The 15,727-nt window shown below is 35.6% G+C and overlaps 1 protein-coding gene across 1 annotated transcript in view; it reads right to left on the reverse strand.

Annotated features, from left to right (window-relative positions):
- LOC142342742 (vacuolar protein-sorting-associated protein 36-like) overlaps window positions 1–15,727 on the reverse strand; it is a 78,451-nt gene that overhangs the window by 2,225 nt on the left and 60,499 nt on the right. Inside the window, exon 4 of the mRNA XM_075394274.1 lies at window positions 2,196–2,256. Within this exon, the coding sequence (XP_075250389.1) occupies window positions 2,196–2,256 (61 nt within the window). The remainder of the gene's footprint in view (window positions 1–2,195; window positions 2,257–15,727) is intronic.

Consider the following 15,727-nt stretch of genomic DNA (forward strand, 5'->3'; position numbering starts at 1 on the left):
TTAACCACTAACACAACTACGTTCAACCAAAAACCTCTACAGAAGCTATAAAAAATGGGGGATGATAAAAAATCTGCTAAAAAAAAACTCCCAAAAAGGCAACATAGCTCAAAATTGCGCCTCAAAGTCCTTTTTTGTCAGATGATCAAAAGAAAGAAAGAAAGAAAGAAAGAATTTATTTCTCCAGTACTAAATGAAATAACAACTTTCAAAAACGGTAACAGATATGCAAAAAAAGAAAGGATACTAACAATAGAGTCATGCTGGACTTTTAAGCTGGAGAGGGCAGACAACGAAGCCATCAGGCCTACACAAGGTCTGCCCCACTGCGTAATACGTCTTCAAAGCAAAATGAAAAAAGACCTAGAGAAGAAAAGGGCTCTGTAAAAAAGTAGCAAAAGAAGTCACAAGTGTTTCTGATCATTAAAAAACGTCCAAAAACTTTTTGGTCCCACTGCCAAGGTCTGAGCACCACGAGGACGCTCATAAAAGCAAAGAGCTGTAGAAAAATCAAAACTTTAGTAAAATCGATAATTTTGTCTCCTATCGACCAAAAAATTTCTAAGTGTTTTTGGTATCATGGACCAAAAAAAGGGCCATATCTCGAAAACTAAAAAAGCTACGAAGCTCATATTTGGAAAATTAGAAGTTAAAAAAAATGGGCTCCTGCCCCAGGCTGCCGTAGCAGCCCGGGACAGGAGCCCTCACGAACCCTTTTGTTTGAACACCAAGGTAACTAAATCTGAATTCCCAATCAAATAATGTTTTCTAAATAAATGCACAAAATTTACAAGCTCTGACGGAGTAAGCTCTGTAAGATTATTGGGCAATACTCCACTTCTCTCTAATGCATTAAAAAGAATAGTACCTCTATACTTGATGGATTTTTTTTCGATTTGCTTTTTACATAATGGCAGTTTCAACAGACGTAAATTAGCACTTCTGGTAATCCGATCAGAACGTTCAAAAATAAAAAACGAGTTGAGATACTCTTCACTGTGGTGACTGTTCAGAGAACGCAGAACAAATTTAAGTAGCTCATACAAGTACAATTCATAAACCGATAAAATTTGATGCTTTTCAAAAAGATCTGAGCACTGATCACGCTTTTTCCTGAAACAAATGAATTTTAGAATTTTTTTCTGCAGTGAAAAAATCCTGAACAGGGCAGAATGACTGCAGCATCCATACACAAGAAGTCCGTACTGAATAACGGACTTGATATTCGAATTGTAGTATAATATCAAGTCTTTTCTGGGTACATAGTGACGTAACTTTGAAATGACTCCACACTGGGTGCTTAACCTTTTCAAAACAATTCCAATATGCGAATGAAAAGCCAGCTTGCAGTCCAGCATAACTCCCAGGTATTTACATGTAGCAGCAGCTTGCACATTAATATTTTCAAAACAGAAGCTACCAACACTGGAAGCACGATGACCTATGTTTAAGCAAACTGTTTTATCCAGATTCAGTACTAGTTTGTTAGAAGTCAACCATCTGCTAACCGACTCAAGGTCGGCTGTGATTTGTTCATAAGTCACATCGAGTGCGGATAGATTTGTGTCATCAGCAAAAAGAAAAACTTCTAACTTTTTACACACACTTGGTAGGTCATTTATATATATCAAAAACAAAATAGGGCCTAAAACAGACCCTTGTGGAACGCCACAAGATATTTCTTTATATGTAGATGCAAAACCAGAAAATTCAACTCGTTGAGACCTGTTATGTAGATAGCTTTCAAACCATTTTAAGGCATTTCCTCCAATTCCATAGCAGGACAACTTCTTAATTAGGATGCTATGATCTAGAGTATCAAATGCTTTTTTAAGATCCAAGAAAAAGTTCACAGAAAATTTAGTTCTACCATGCCTTATCCTCTCTGTCAGCTCTGCCAGAGCATCAACGCAACTATGCTTTTTTCGAAAACCAAATTGTTTATTAAAGAAGAGACTAAAAGATTCAAAAAAGCGTCCAAACGCACTAATAATGTTTTTGAAAGGTCACGAAAAAACTGCCAATAGTCTCGAGAAACCAATGAGGTACAACCGAATATATACCCTCTGCCTTCGAGCATCGGCTAAATATTGTGATCTCGTGCTAATTCGGAGCTCTTCGTAAATTCAATTGAGAATTACCTTAAATACGACTATGTCTTATCTGTATATCGATATGAATGCATGCAAACATACCTCGTGCTCGGTTGAAGCGACAGTAAACATCAGCCAGAGACATTGTTCCTCCAGGTTCGGTCTAAACAACATTAACGAGGTTGATGATATAGAAGCGACTGAAATGGAATCTTCTACATTTGACGAGGCAGCAATATTGCAGTACGAAACGTTAAAAACCATTTAAAATTAACAACGATACAAAAATCAAGGCAGCTTCACATGTAAATTCATAGCGTCACGATGAAACAGGCCTTTTACGCTAGATGAAATCAGCATAAGAGAAAACCAGCCAACTTCTAATTCCATGAACATCCATATCAGATAACTACAGCAACTCCAAACAAAAACAAAAAATATACCGCGCAGATTGCCGCAAAATCGCAATAATTGATAAAAAACGATTATTTTGCGGAAAAAATTTATAAAGTGCGTTCTAATTAGTAAAATACCGAGCAACAACAAAAGGGCTTCATTAGTTATCCCGTTTCTGTTTTTAATTTCGTTTTTGGATACTCATTGCCTTCACTTTAGATTGATTTGCTGAGCTGTTTAAGAACACTTTCAATGCAAAACAAAACCAACCTAGAAATGGCAAAATAATTTTAGACAAAATGTTGGACAAGCTAAATTTTTGTTCGACAAAAAGGCCGGTTATAATATCCCGCTGAGACGACGAGAAAGTTTAGTAATGTGGATCACAAAAGTCATTTTTGAGCGCATAAAGCTTGACTTTTATTTGCTTTCCTGATATCAGCAGCTCATTAAAAGGGACGCGAAAAGAATAAACGCAGACCTAAACTAGCAGACAGAATTCAACTACTTCAAGCAAATACTGCATAAAAGTGGAACCACAACACTAAACAAAATTGGTTTGGATAATAGGAGCTACAATTTTCTTCAGCTAAACAAACGCTACAAAAACTGTGGTTCAGGGCACAGAGAAAAACGAAATGCGCTGAAAAGCCTGAATAACAGTAGCGGTAATCCAGTCATTTGCCAAAGTTCAGGACCAAATAAATCAAGCTGAAACAACAAACAGCAAATACCATATTAGACCTCCAAGGAAGGAAATACTAAATCTTACCAGATTTCAATGGAAACCGCGACAGTTAGCCATCACAAAAAAGAATAGTCTTCCATACTCATTTACAAAGAAAAAAACAAGACGCTTAAAAATTTTTGATCACGGTCGCTCTAATCCTGTCATGGGCCGAAGATCATAAACAAAAACATCACGAAAAACAGTAAACATTATATAGAATATCAGACATCCAAGGAATGAAATCAAACATCTTACCAGATTTCACTGGAAACCGCGACAAATAGTCATCACAAACACGAATATTTTTCCGAACACATTTACAAAAAAAAAGAAAAAAGCGCTGGAAAGCCTGAATCACAGTGGCGCTAATCCAGTTAGTTGCCAAAGTTCAGGGCCAAATGAATCAAGCTGAAACAACAACAACAAACAGCATATCCGACATCCCAGGAAGGAAATCATAAATCTCAATACATTTCAAGGTAAACCGCGACAGTTAGTCATCACAAAAAAAAGAAGTCTTCCATACTAAGTTACAAAGAAAACACGAGACGCGATTAAAAACTGATCAAGGCAGCGCTAATACTGTCATTGGCCGAAGTTCACAACCATAAACCTCATGGAAAAACAGTAAAGTATAAATAATATCAGATATCCAGGAAATTAAATCATCTTACCAGATTTCACTGGAAACCGCGACAATTAGTCATCACAAAAATTTGAAGTCTTCCAAACTCATTTACAGGAAAACGAAATGCGCTGGAAAGCCCTGAATCACAGTAGCGCTAAATCAATCATTTGTCAAAGTTCAGGAGCAACTAAATCAAGCTGAAACAACAACAGCAAATAGCATATTAGACATTTCAGGTAGTATATGGTAAATCTTACAAGATTTCAATGGAAACCGCAACAGTTAGTCATCACAATACAGTAATAGTCAAAACATGCAAAAACAGTAAACCGTATCTAGAACAATAGACATCCAGGGAATGAAATAAATCTTGCCAGATTTCACTGGAAACCGCGATTATTAGTCATCACAAAAATTTGAAGTCTTCCAAACTCATTAATGAAACTAGCGCTAATTCATTCATTTACCAAAGTTCAGGACCAAATAAATCAAAGTGTGAGGGCTCAGACCGCACATTACAACATGATTTTTAGTCTTCTCATTAGCTTTGGTGGATTGTACAAATAAATAGCCTAGGGTAGAAAAATGAATTGGCGCTAGAAGCTGAAGGTTAGTCCAATTTATCAGTCTACCCTTGAGTTATTTGGTAACAATTGACAACTGCCTAATTTATGGAAGTGTTCTAATTGGTCCGCAGTCTTATTAGATTCAAAAGATGGCAAATTCAACATACAAAATGTGGACTATGAGCTATTTTTTTGCTATCTTAATGCACGTAAGCTAAACGACAGCCTAATTTTTCCAAGTGTCAAAAGCAGTTCTAATTTGGTCCACAGTTTCATTAGATTCAAAAAACGGTGAATTCAGCAGCCTCTATATTTGAGGACGATAAGCTGAACACTAGTGTCTGGGCTCTACTGGTTAAGCTAGTTTCTTTTGATTTTGCTATTTGACCTTGACTGTATTTGCTGCTTGAATTGAAAATTTCCATTCAGTTGCAACAGTGAGTGAGGTAAGTCGGGAGACAAACGAACGTGGTTACTTATTCAAAACCAAAAAAGGTAAAGCGAATTACAAAAACACAGCAATAAGACCCATATTTCTTCACACGTTTCTCTAACCGAAACCACCATTGACGACACAACTTACAATACAAATAGTCTTCATTCAATAACTGGCTACCATCTGACATTTAAAAAACCACATAAACGTTACATAGGGTGACCGCGGAAAGGGAACGAAAAGGAAAAAAACAAAAATCAAAATTGCTCCAAAATTCTTTAATTAAGTTGTTTCCTCCAATAATTAACGCGCAAACCTTTCAGAAATTCTTCTGATCGATCAGTCAGTGAACTACGCAACGCCAGTCAGAGAAACGTGAAACAACGATAAAAAGACAAGCAACGAAAAACAGGAATCAAATTACAAACTTATCTAATTAAGTTAAAAAAACTGCGATATATAACTTTGAAATGCTGACTCTTAGCAGATATACCAATAGAACAGCTCTGTTTTAAATACTCAACAAGTAAAGCTATTACCAAAAGCATAATTCAGACAAAAAACCGGCGAAACCCTGAAAAGAAGCGCATATGGTCCAAAATTAGATCAAATCACTACTAATTTTTCTAATTTTTGTTTTGGAAAAGACATAAAATCAATTAGGTACAAGGAACACCTTAACCACTAACACAACTACGTTCAACCAAAAACCTCTACAGAAGCTATAAAAAATGGGGGATGATAAAAAATCTGCTAAAAAAAAACTCCCAAAAAGGCAACATAGCTCAAAATTGCGCCTCAAAGTCCTTTTTTGTCAGATGATCAAAAGAAAGAAAGAAAGAAAGAAAGAATTTATTTCTCCAGTACTAAATGAAATAACAACTTTCAAAAACGGTAACAGATATGCAAAAAAAGAAAGGATACTAACAATAGAGTCATGCTGGACTTTTAAGCTGGAGAGGGCAGACAACGAAGCCATCAGGCCTACACAAGGTCTGCCCCACTGCGTAATACGTCTTCAAAGCAAAATGAAAAAAGACCTAGAGAAGAAAAGGGCTCTGTAAAAAAGTAGCAAAAGAAGTCACAAGTGTTTCTGATCATTAAAAAACGTCCAAAAACTTTTTGGTCCCACTGCCAAGGTCTGAGCACCACGAGGACGCTCACAAAAGCAAAGAGCTGTAGAAAAATCAAAACTTTAGTAAAATCGATAATTTTGTCTCCTATCGACCAAAAAATTTCTAAGTGTTTTTGGTATCATGGACCAAAAAAGGGCCATATCTCGAAAACTAAAAAAGCTACGAAGCTCATATTTGGTATGGAAAATTAGAAGTTAAAAAAAATGGGCTCCTGCCCCAAGCTGCCGTAGCAGCCCGGGACAGGAGCCCTCACGAACCCTTTTGTTTGAACACCAAGGTAACTAAATCTGAATTCCCAATCAAATAATGTTTTCTAAATAAATGCACAAAATTTACAAGCTCTGACGGAGTAAGCTCTGTAAGATTATTGGGCAATACTCCACTTCTCTCTAATGCATTAAAAAGAATAGTACCTCTATACTTGATGGATTTTTTTTCGATTTGCTTTTTACATAATGGCAGTTTCAACAGACGTAAATTAGCACTTCTGGTAATCCGATCAGAACGTTCAAAAATAAAAAACGAGTTGAGATACTCTTCACTGTGGTGACTGTTCAGAGAACGCAGAGCAAATTTAAGTAGCTCATACAAGTACAATTCATAAACCGATAAAATTTGATGCTTTTCAAAAAGATCTGAGCACTGATCACGCTTTTTCCTGAAACAAATGAATTTTAGAATTTTTTTCTGCAGTGAAAAAATCCTGGACAGGGCAGAATGACTGCAGCATCCATACACAAGAAGTCCGTACTGAATAACGGACTTGATATTCGAATTGTAGTATAATATCAAGTCTTTTCTGGGTACATAGTGACGTAACTTTGAAATGACTCCACACTGGGTGCTTAACCTTTTCAAAACAATTCCAATATGCGAATGAAAAGCCAGCTTGCAGTCCAGCATAACTCCCAGGTATTTACATGTAGCAGCAGCTTGCACATTAATATTTTCAATACAGAAGCTACCAACACTGGAAGCACGATGACCTATGTTTAAGCAAACTGTTTTATCCAGATTCAGTACTAGTTTGTTAGAAGTCAACCATCTGCTAACCGACTCAAGGTCGGCTGTGATTTGTTCATAAGTCACATCGAGTGCGGATAGATTTGTGTCATCAGCAAAAAGAAAAACTTCTAACTTTTTACACACACTTGGTAGGTCATTTATATATATCAAAAACAAAATAGGGCCTAAAACAGACCCTTGTGGAACGCCACAAGATATTTCTTTATATGTAGATGCAAAACCAGAAAATTCAACTCGTTGAGACCTGTTATGTAGATAGCTTTCAAACCATTTTAAGGCATTTCCTCCAATTCCATAGCAGGACAACTTCTTAATTAGGATGCTATGATCTAGAGTATCAAATGCTTTTTTAAGATCCAAGAAAAAGTTCACAGAAAATTTAGTTCTACCATGCCTTATCCTCTCTGTCAGCTCTGCCAGAGCATCAACGCAACTATGCTTTTTTCGAAAACCAAATTGTTTATTAAAGAAGAGACTAAAAGATTCAAAAAAGCGTCCAAACGCACTAATAATGTTTTTGAAAGGTCACGAAAAAACTGCCAATAGTCTCGAGAAACCAATGAGGTACAACCGAATATATACCCTCTGCTTTCGAGCATCGGCTAAATATTGTGATCTCGTGCTAATTCGGAGCTCTTCGTAAATTCAATTGAGAATTACCTTAAATACGACTATGTCTTATCTGTATATCGATATGAATGCATGCAAACATAACTCGTGTTCGGTTGAAGCGACAGTAAACATCAGCCAGAGACATTGTTCCTCCAGGTTCGGTCTAAACAACATTAACGAGGTTGATGATATAGAAGCGACTGAAATGGAATCTTCTACATTTGACGAGGCAGCAATATTGCAGTACGAAACGTTAAAAACCATTTAAAATTAACAACGATACAAAAATCAAGGCAGCTTCACATGTAAATTCATAGCGTCACGATGAAACAGGCCTTTTACGCTAGATGAAATCAGCATAAGAGAAAACCAGCCAACTTCTAATTCCATGAACATCCATATCAGATAACTACAGCAACTCCAAACAAAAACAAAAAATATACCGCGCAGACTGCCGCAAAATCGCAATAATTGATAAAAAACGATTATTTTGCGGAAAAAATTTATAAAGTGCGTTCTAATTAGTAAAATACCGAGCAACAACAAAAGGGCTTCATTAGTTATCCCGTTTCTGTTTTTAATTTCGTTTTTGGATACTCATTGCCTTCACTTTAGATTGATTTGCTGAGCTGTTTAAGAACACTTTCAATGCAAAACAAAACCAACCTAGAAATGGCAAAAAAATTTTAGACAAAATGTTGGACAAGCTAAATTTTTGTTCGACAAAAAGGCCGGTTATAATATCCCGCTGAGACGACGAGAAAGTTTAGTAATGTGGATCACAAAAGTCATTTTTGAGCGCATAAAGCTTGACTTTTATTTGCTTTCCTGATATCAGCAGCTCATTAAAAGGGACGCGAAAAGAATAAACGCAGACCTAAACTAGCAGACAGAATTCAACTACTTCAAGCAAATACTGCATAAAAGTGGAACCACAACACTAAACAAAATTGGTTTGGATAATAGGAGCTACAATTTTCTTCAGCTAAATAAACGCTACAAAAACTGTGGTTCAGGGCACAGAGAAAAACGAAATGCGCTGAAAAGCCTGAATCACAGTAGCGGTAATCCAGTCATTTGCCAAAGTTCAGGACCAAATAAATCAAGCTGAAACAACAAACAGCAAATACCATATTAGACCTCCAAGGAAGGAAATACTAAATCTTACCAGATTTCAATGGAAACCGCGACAGTTAGCCATCACAAAAAAGAATAGTCTTCCATACTCATTTACAAAGAAAAAAACAAGACGCTTAAAAATTTTTGATCACGGTCGCTCTAATCCTGTCATGGGCCGAAGATCATAAACAAAAACATCACGAAAAACAGTAAACATTATATAGAATATCAGACATCCAAGGAATGAAATCAAACATCTTACCAGATTTCACTGGAAACCGCGACAAATAGTCATCACAAACACGAAGATTTTTCCGAACACATTTACAAAAAAAAAAGAAAAAAGCGCTGGAAAGCCTGAATCACAGTGGCGCTAATCCAGTTAGTTGCCAAAGTTCAGGGCCAAATGAATCAAGCTGAAACAACAACAACAAACAGCATATCCGACATCCCAAGAAGGAGATCATAAATCTCAATACATTCCAAGGTAAACCGCGACAGTTAGTCATCACAAAAAAAAGAAGTCTTCCATACTAAGTTACAAAGAAAACACGAGACGCGATTAAAAACTGATCAAGGCAGCGCTAATACTGTCATTGGCCGAAGTTCATAACCATAAACCTCATGGAAAAACAGTAAAGTATAAATAATATCAGATATCCAGGAAATTAAATCATCTTACCAGATTTCACCGGAAACCGCGACAATTAGTCATCACAAAAATTTGAAGTCTTCCAAACTCATTTACAGAAAAACGAAATTCGCTGGAAAGCCCTGAATCACAGTAGCGCTAAATCAATCATTTGTCAAAGTTCAGGAGCAACTAAATCAAGCTGAAACAACAACAAACAGCAAATAGCATATTAGACATTTAAGGTAGTATATTGTAAATCTTACAAGATTTCAATGGAAACCGCAACAGTTAGTCATCACAATACAGTAATAGTCAAAACATGCAAAAACAGTAAACCGTATCTAGAACAATAGACATCCAGGGAATGAAATAAATCTTGCCAGATTTCACCGGAAACCGCGATTATTAGTCATCACAAAAATTTGAAGTCTTCCAAACTCATTAATGAAACTAGCGCTAATTCATTCATTTACCAAAGTTCAGGACCAAATAAATCAAGCTGAAACAACAACAACAAACAGCAAATAGCATATCTAAGGAAGGAAATCAAAAATTTTACCGGATTTCAATGGAAACTGCGACAGTTAGTAAAAAAAAGGAATAGTCTACTATACTAATTTACAAACAAAAAACGAGACGCGCTTTAAAACTTCTGATCACGTCAGCGCTAAACCTTTCATGGGCCCAGTTCATAAACAAAAAAAACATGCAAAAACATTAAACCGTATCTAGAACAATAGACATCCAGGGAATGAAATAAATCTTGCCAGATTTCACTGGAAAACGCGATTATTAGTCATCACAAAAATTTGAAGTCTTCCAAACTCATTAATGAAACTAGCGCTAATTCAGTCAATTGCCAAAATTCAGGACCAAATAAATCAAGCTCAAACAACAAAAACAAACATCAAATAGCATATCCACGGAAGGAAATCAAAAATCTTACTGGATTTCAATGGAAACCGTGACAGTTAGTCATCACAAAAAAAGAGAAGTCTTCCATACTAAATTACAAAGAAACACGAGACGCGCTTAAAAACTGATCACGGTAGCGCTAATCCTGTCATTCACCAAAATTCATAACCATAAAACTCAAGAAAAAACAGTAAAGTATAAATAATATCGGATATTCAAGGAATGAAGTCTTACCAGAGTTCACTGGAGACCGCGACAATCAGTCATCACAAAAAATGAATATTTTTACAAACTCATTTACCGAAAAAAAAAAGCGCTAGAAAGCCTGAATCACAAAAGCGCAAAACCAGTCTTTTGTCTAAGTTCAGGACCAAATAAATCAAACTGAAACAACAACAAAAAGCAAATAGCATATTAGACATTCAAGGAAGGAAAGCATAAATCTTTCAAGATTTCAAGGGAAACCCCGACAATTAGTCATCATAAAAACTCCTGATCACAGTAGCAATAATCCTGTAATGGGCCGAAGTTCATAACCAAAAACATCATCAATAAAAAACGATAAGCAGCATTTAGAATATCAGACATCAAGGGAAAGAATCATAAATCTCACCAGATTTCAAGGGAAACCGCGACAGTTGGTCATCACAAAAAAAAAGAATAGTCTTCCATACTCAATTACAAAGAAACGAGACGCGCTTAAAAACTTTCGATCACGCAAGCGCTAATCCTGTCATGGGCCCAAGTTCATAACCAAAAACATCATGAAACGAAAACAATAAACAGCATATTGAATATCAGACATATAAGGAATGAAATCAAAAATCTTACTGGATTTCAATGGAAACCGTGACAGTTAGTCATCACAAAAAAAGAGAAGTCTTCCATACTAAATTACAAAGAAACACGAGACGCGCTTAAAAACTGATCACGGTAGCGCTAATCCTGTCATTCACCAAAATTCATAACCATAAAACTCAAGAAAAAACAGTAAAGTATAAATAATATCGGATATTCAAGGAATGAAGTCTTACCAGAGTTCACTGGAGACCGCGACAATCAGTCATCACAAAAAATGAATATTTTTACAAACTCATTTACCGAAAAAAAAAGCGCTAGAAAGCCTGAATCACAAAAGCGCAAAACCAGTCTTTTGTCTAAGTTCAGGACCAAATAAATCAAACTGAAACAACAACAAAAAGCAAATAGCATATTAGACATTCAAGGAAGGAAAGCATAAATCTTTCAAGATTTCAAGGGAAACCCCGACAATTAGTCATCATAAAAACTCCTGATCACAGTAGCAATAATCCTGTAATGGGCCGAAGTTCATAACCAAAAACATCATCAATAAAAAACGATAAGCAGCATTTAGAATATCAGACATCAAGGGAAAGAATCATAAATCTCACCAGATTTCAAGGGAAACCGCGACAGTTGGTCATCACAAAAAAAAAGAATAGTCTTCCATACTCAATTACAAAGAAACGAGACGCGCTTAAAAACTTTCGATCACGCAAGCGCTAATCCTGTCATGGGCCCAAGTTCATAACCAAAAACATCATGAAACGAAAACAATAAACAGCATATTGAATATCAGACATATAAGGAATGAAATCATAAATCTTACCAGATTTCACAGGAAACCGCGACAGTTAGTCATCATAAAACAAGAATAGTCTTCCATACTCATTTAAAAAGAAACAAAGAGACTCGCTTAAAAGATTTTCAACACGATAGCGCTAATCCTGTCATGGGCCGAAGTTCATAAACAAAAACATCATGAAACGAAAACAATAAACAGCATATTGAATATCAGACATCCAAGGAAATAAATCATAAATCTCACCAGATTTCAAAGGAAACCGCGACAGTTTGTCATCACAAAAAAGAAAAGTCTTCCATACTCAATTACAAAGAAACGAGACTCGCTTAAAAACTTTTGATCACGGTACCGCTAATCCTTTCATGGGTCGAAGTTCAAAACCAAAAACATCAAAAATCAAACAATTAACAGCATATAGAATATCAGACATCCAAGGAATGAAATCATAAATCTTACCAGATTTCAAAGGAAACCGCAACAGTTAGTCATCATAAAACAAGAATAGTCTTCCATACTCATTTACAAAGAAACAAAGAGACTCGCTTAAAAGATTTTCATCACGATAGCGCTAATCCTGTCATGGGCCGAAGTTCAAAACCAAAAACATCATGAAACGAAAACAATAAACAGCATATTGAATATCAGACATCAAAGGAATGAAATCATAGATCTTAACAGATTTCACAGGAAACCACGACAGTTAGTCATCACAAAACAAGAATAGTCTTCCATACTCATTTACAAAGAAACAAAGAGACTCGCTTAAAAGATTTTCATCACGATAGCGCTCATCCTGTCATGGGCCGAGGTTCATAACCAAAAACATCATGAAATGAAAACAATAAACAGCATATTGAATATCAGACATCCAAGGAATGAAATCATAGATCTTACCAGATTTCACTGGAAACCGCGACAATTAGTCATCAAAAAATGAATAGTTTTACAAACTCATTTAGAGAAAAAAGAAATGCAATAGAAAGCTTGAATCACAGTAGCGCTAAATCAGTCATTTGTCAAAGTTCAGGAGCAAATAAATCAAACTGAAACAACAACAAACAGCAAATAGCATATTAGACATTAAAGGTAGTATATGGTAAATCTTACAAGATTACAATGGAAACCGCAACAGTTAGTCATCACAAAACAAGAATAGTCTTCCATACTCATTTACAAAGGAACAAAGAGACTCGCTTAAAAGATTTTCATCACGATAGCGCTAATCCTGTCATGAGCCGAAGTTCATAACCAAAAACATCATAAAACAAAAACAATAACCAGCATATTGAATAACAGACATCCAAGGAATGAAATCATAGATCTTACCAGATTTCACAGGAAAACACGACAGTTAGTCATCACAAAACAAGAATAGTCTTCCATATTCATTTACAAAGAAACAATGAGACTCGCTTAAAAGATTTTCATCACGATAGCGCTCATCCTGTCATGGGCCGAGGTTCATAACCAAAAACATCATGAAATACAAACAATAAACAGCATATTGAATATCAGACATCCAAGGAATGAAATCATAAATCTTACCAGATTTCACAGGAAACCGCGACAGTTAGTCATCATAAAACAAGAATAGTCTTCCATACTCATTTACAAAGAAACAAAGAGACTCGCTTAAAAGATTTTCATCACGATAGCGCTAATCCTGTCACGGGCCGAAGCTCAAAACCAAAAACATCATGAAACGAAAACAATAAACAGCATATTGAATATGAGACATCCAAGGAATGAAATCATAGATCTTACCAGATTTCACTGGAAACCGCGACAATTAGTCATCAAAAAATGAATAGTTTTACAAACTCATTTAGAGAAAAAAGAAATGCAATAGAAAGCTTGAATCACAGTAGCGCTAAATCAGTCATTTGTCAAAGTTCAGGAGCAAATAAATCAAACTGAAACAACAACAAACAGCAAATAGCATATTAGACATTAAAGGTAGTATATGGTAAATCTTACAAGATTACAATGGAAACCGCAACAGTTAGTCATAACAAAACAAGAATAGTCTTCCATACTCATTTACAAAGGAACAAAGAGACTCGCTTAAAAGATTTTCATCACGATAGCGCTAATCCTGTCATGAGCCGAAGTTCATAACCAAAAACATCATAAAACAAAAACAATAACCAGCATATTGAATAACAGACATCCAAGGAATGAAATCACAGATCTTACCAGATTTCACAGGAAAACACGACAGTTAGTCATCACAAAACAAGAATAGTCTTCCATACTCATTTACAAAGAAACAATGAGACTCGCTTAAAAGATTTTCATCACGATAGCGCTCATCCTGTCATGGGCCGAGGTTCATAACCAAAAACATCATGAAATACAAACAATAAACAGCATATTGAATATCAGACATCCAAGGAATGAAATCATAAATCTTACCAGATTTCACAGGAAACCGCGACAGTTAGTCATCATAAAACAAGAATAGTCTTCCATACTCATTTACAAAGAAACAAAGAGACTCGCTTAAAAGATTTTCATCACGATAGCGCTAATCCTGTCACGGGCCGAAGCTCAAAATCAAAAACATCATGAAACGAAAACAATAAACAGCATATTGAATATGAGACATCCAAGGAATGAAATCATAGATCTTACCAGATTTCACTGGAAACCATGACAATTAGTCATCACAAAAAATGAATAGTTTTACAAACTCATTTACAGAAAACAGAAATGCGCTAGAAAGCTTGAATCACAGTAGCGCTAAATCAGTCATTTGTCAAAGTTCAGGACCAAATAAATCAAACTGAAACAACAACAAACAGCAAATAGCATAGACATTTAAGGTAGTATATGGTAAATCTTACGATTTCAATGGAAACCGCAACAGTTAGTCATCAAAAACAGTAATAGTCTTCCATACTCATTTACAAAGAAACAACGAGACTCGCTTAAAAATTTTGATCACGGTAGTGCTAATCCTGTCATGGGTCGAAGTTCATAACCAAAAACATCATAAAACAAACAATTAACAGCATATAGAATATCAGACATCCAAGGAATGAAATCATAAATCTTACCAGATTTCACAGGAAACCGCGACAGTTAGTCATCATAAAACACGAATAGTCTTCCATACTCATTTACAAAGAAACAAAGAGACTCGCTTAAAAGATTTTCAACACGATAGCGCTAATCCTGTCATGGGCCGAAGTTCATAACCAAAAACATCATGAAACGAAAACAATAAACAGCATATTGAATATCAGACATACAAGGAATGAAATCATAGATCTTACCAGATTTCACAGGAAACCACGACAGTTAGTCATCACAAAACAAGAATAGTCTTCCATACTCATTTACAAAGAAACAAAGAGACTCGCTTAAAAGATTTTCATCACGATAGCGCTCATCCTGTCATGGGCCGAAGTTCATAACCAAAAACATCATGAAACAAAAACAATAAACAGCATATTGAATATGAGACATCCAAGGAATGAAATCATAGATCTTACCAGATTTCACTGGAAACCATGACAATTAGTCATCACAAAAAATGAATAGTTTTACAAACTCATTTACAGAAAACAGAAATGCGCTAGAAAGCTTGAATCACAGTAGCGCTAAATCAGTCATTTGTCAAAGTTCAGGACCAAATAAATCAAACTGAAACAACAACAAACAGCAAATGGCATATTAGACATTTAAGGTAGTATATGGTAAATCTTACAAGATTTCAATGGAAACCGCAACAGTTAGTCATCAAAAACAGTAATAGTCTTCCAAACTCATTTACAAAGAAACAACGAGGCTCGCTTAAAAATTTTGATCACGGTAGTGCTAATCCT

The sequence above is a fragment of the Convolutriloba macropyga genome, chromosome 7 (genome assembly GCF_964194025.1).
Source record: "Convolutriloba macropyga chromosome 7, txConMacr16.3, whole genome shotgun sequence".
Lineage (NCBI taxonomy): Eukaryota > Metazoa > Xenacoelomorpha > Acoela > Convolutidae > Convolutriloba > Convolutriloba macropyga.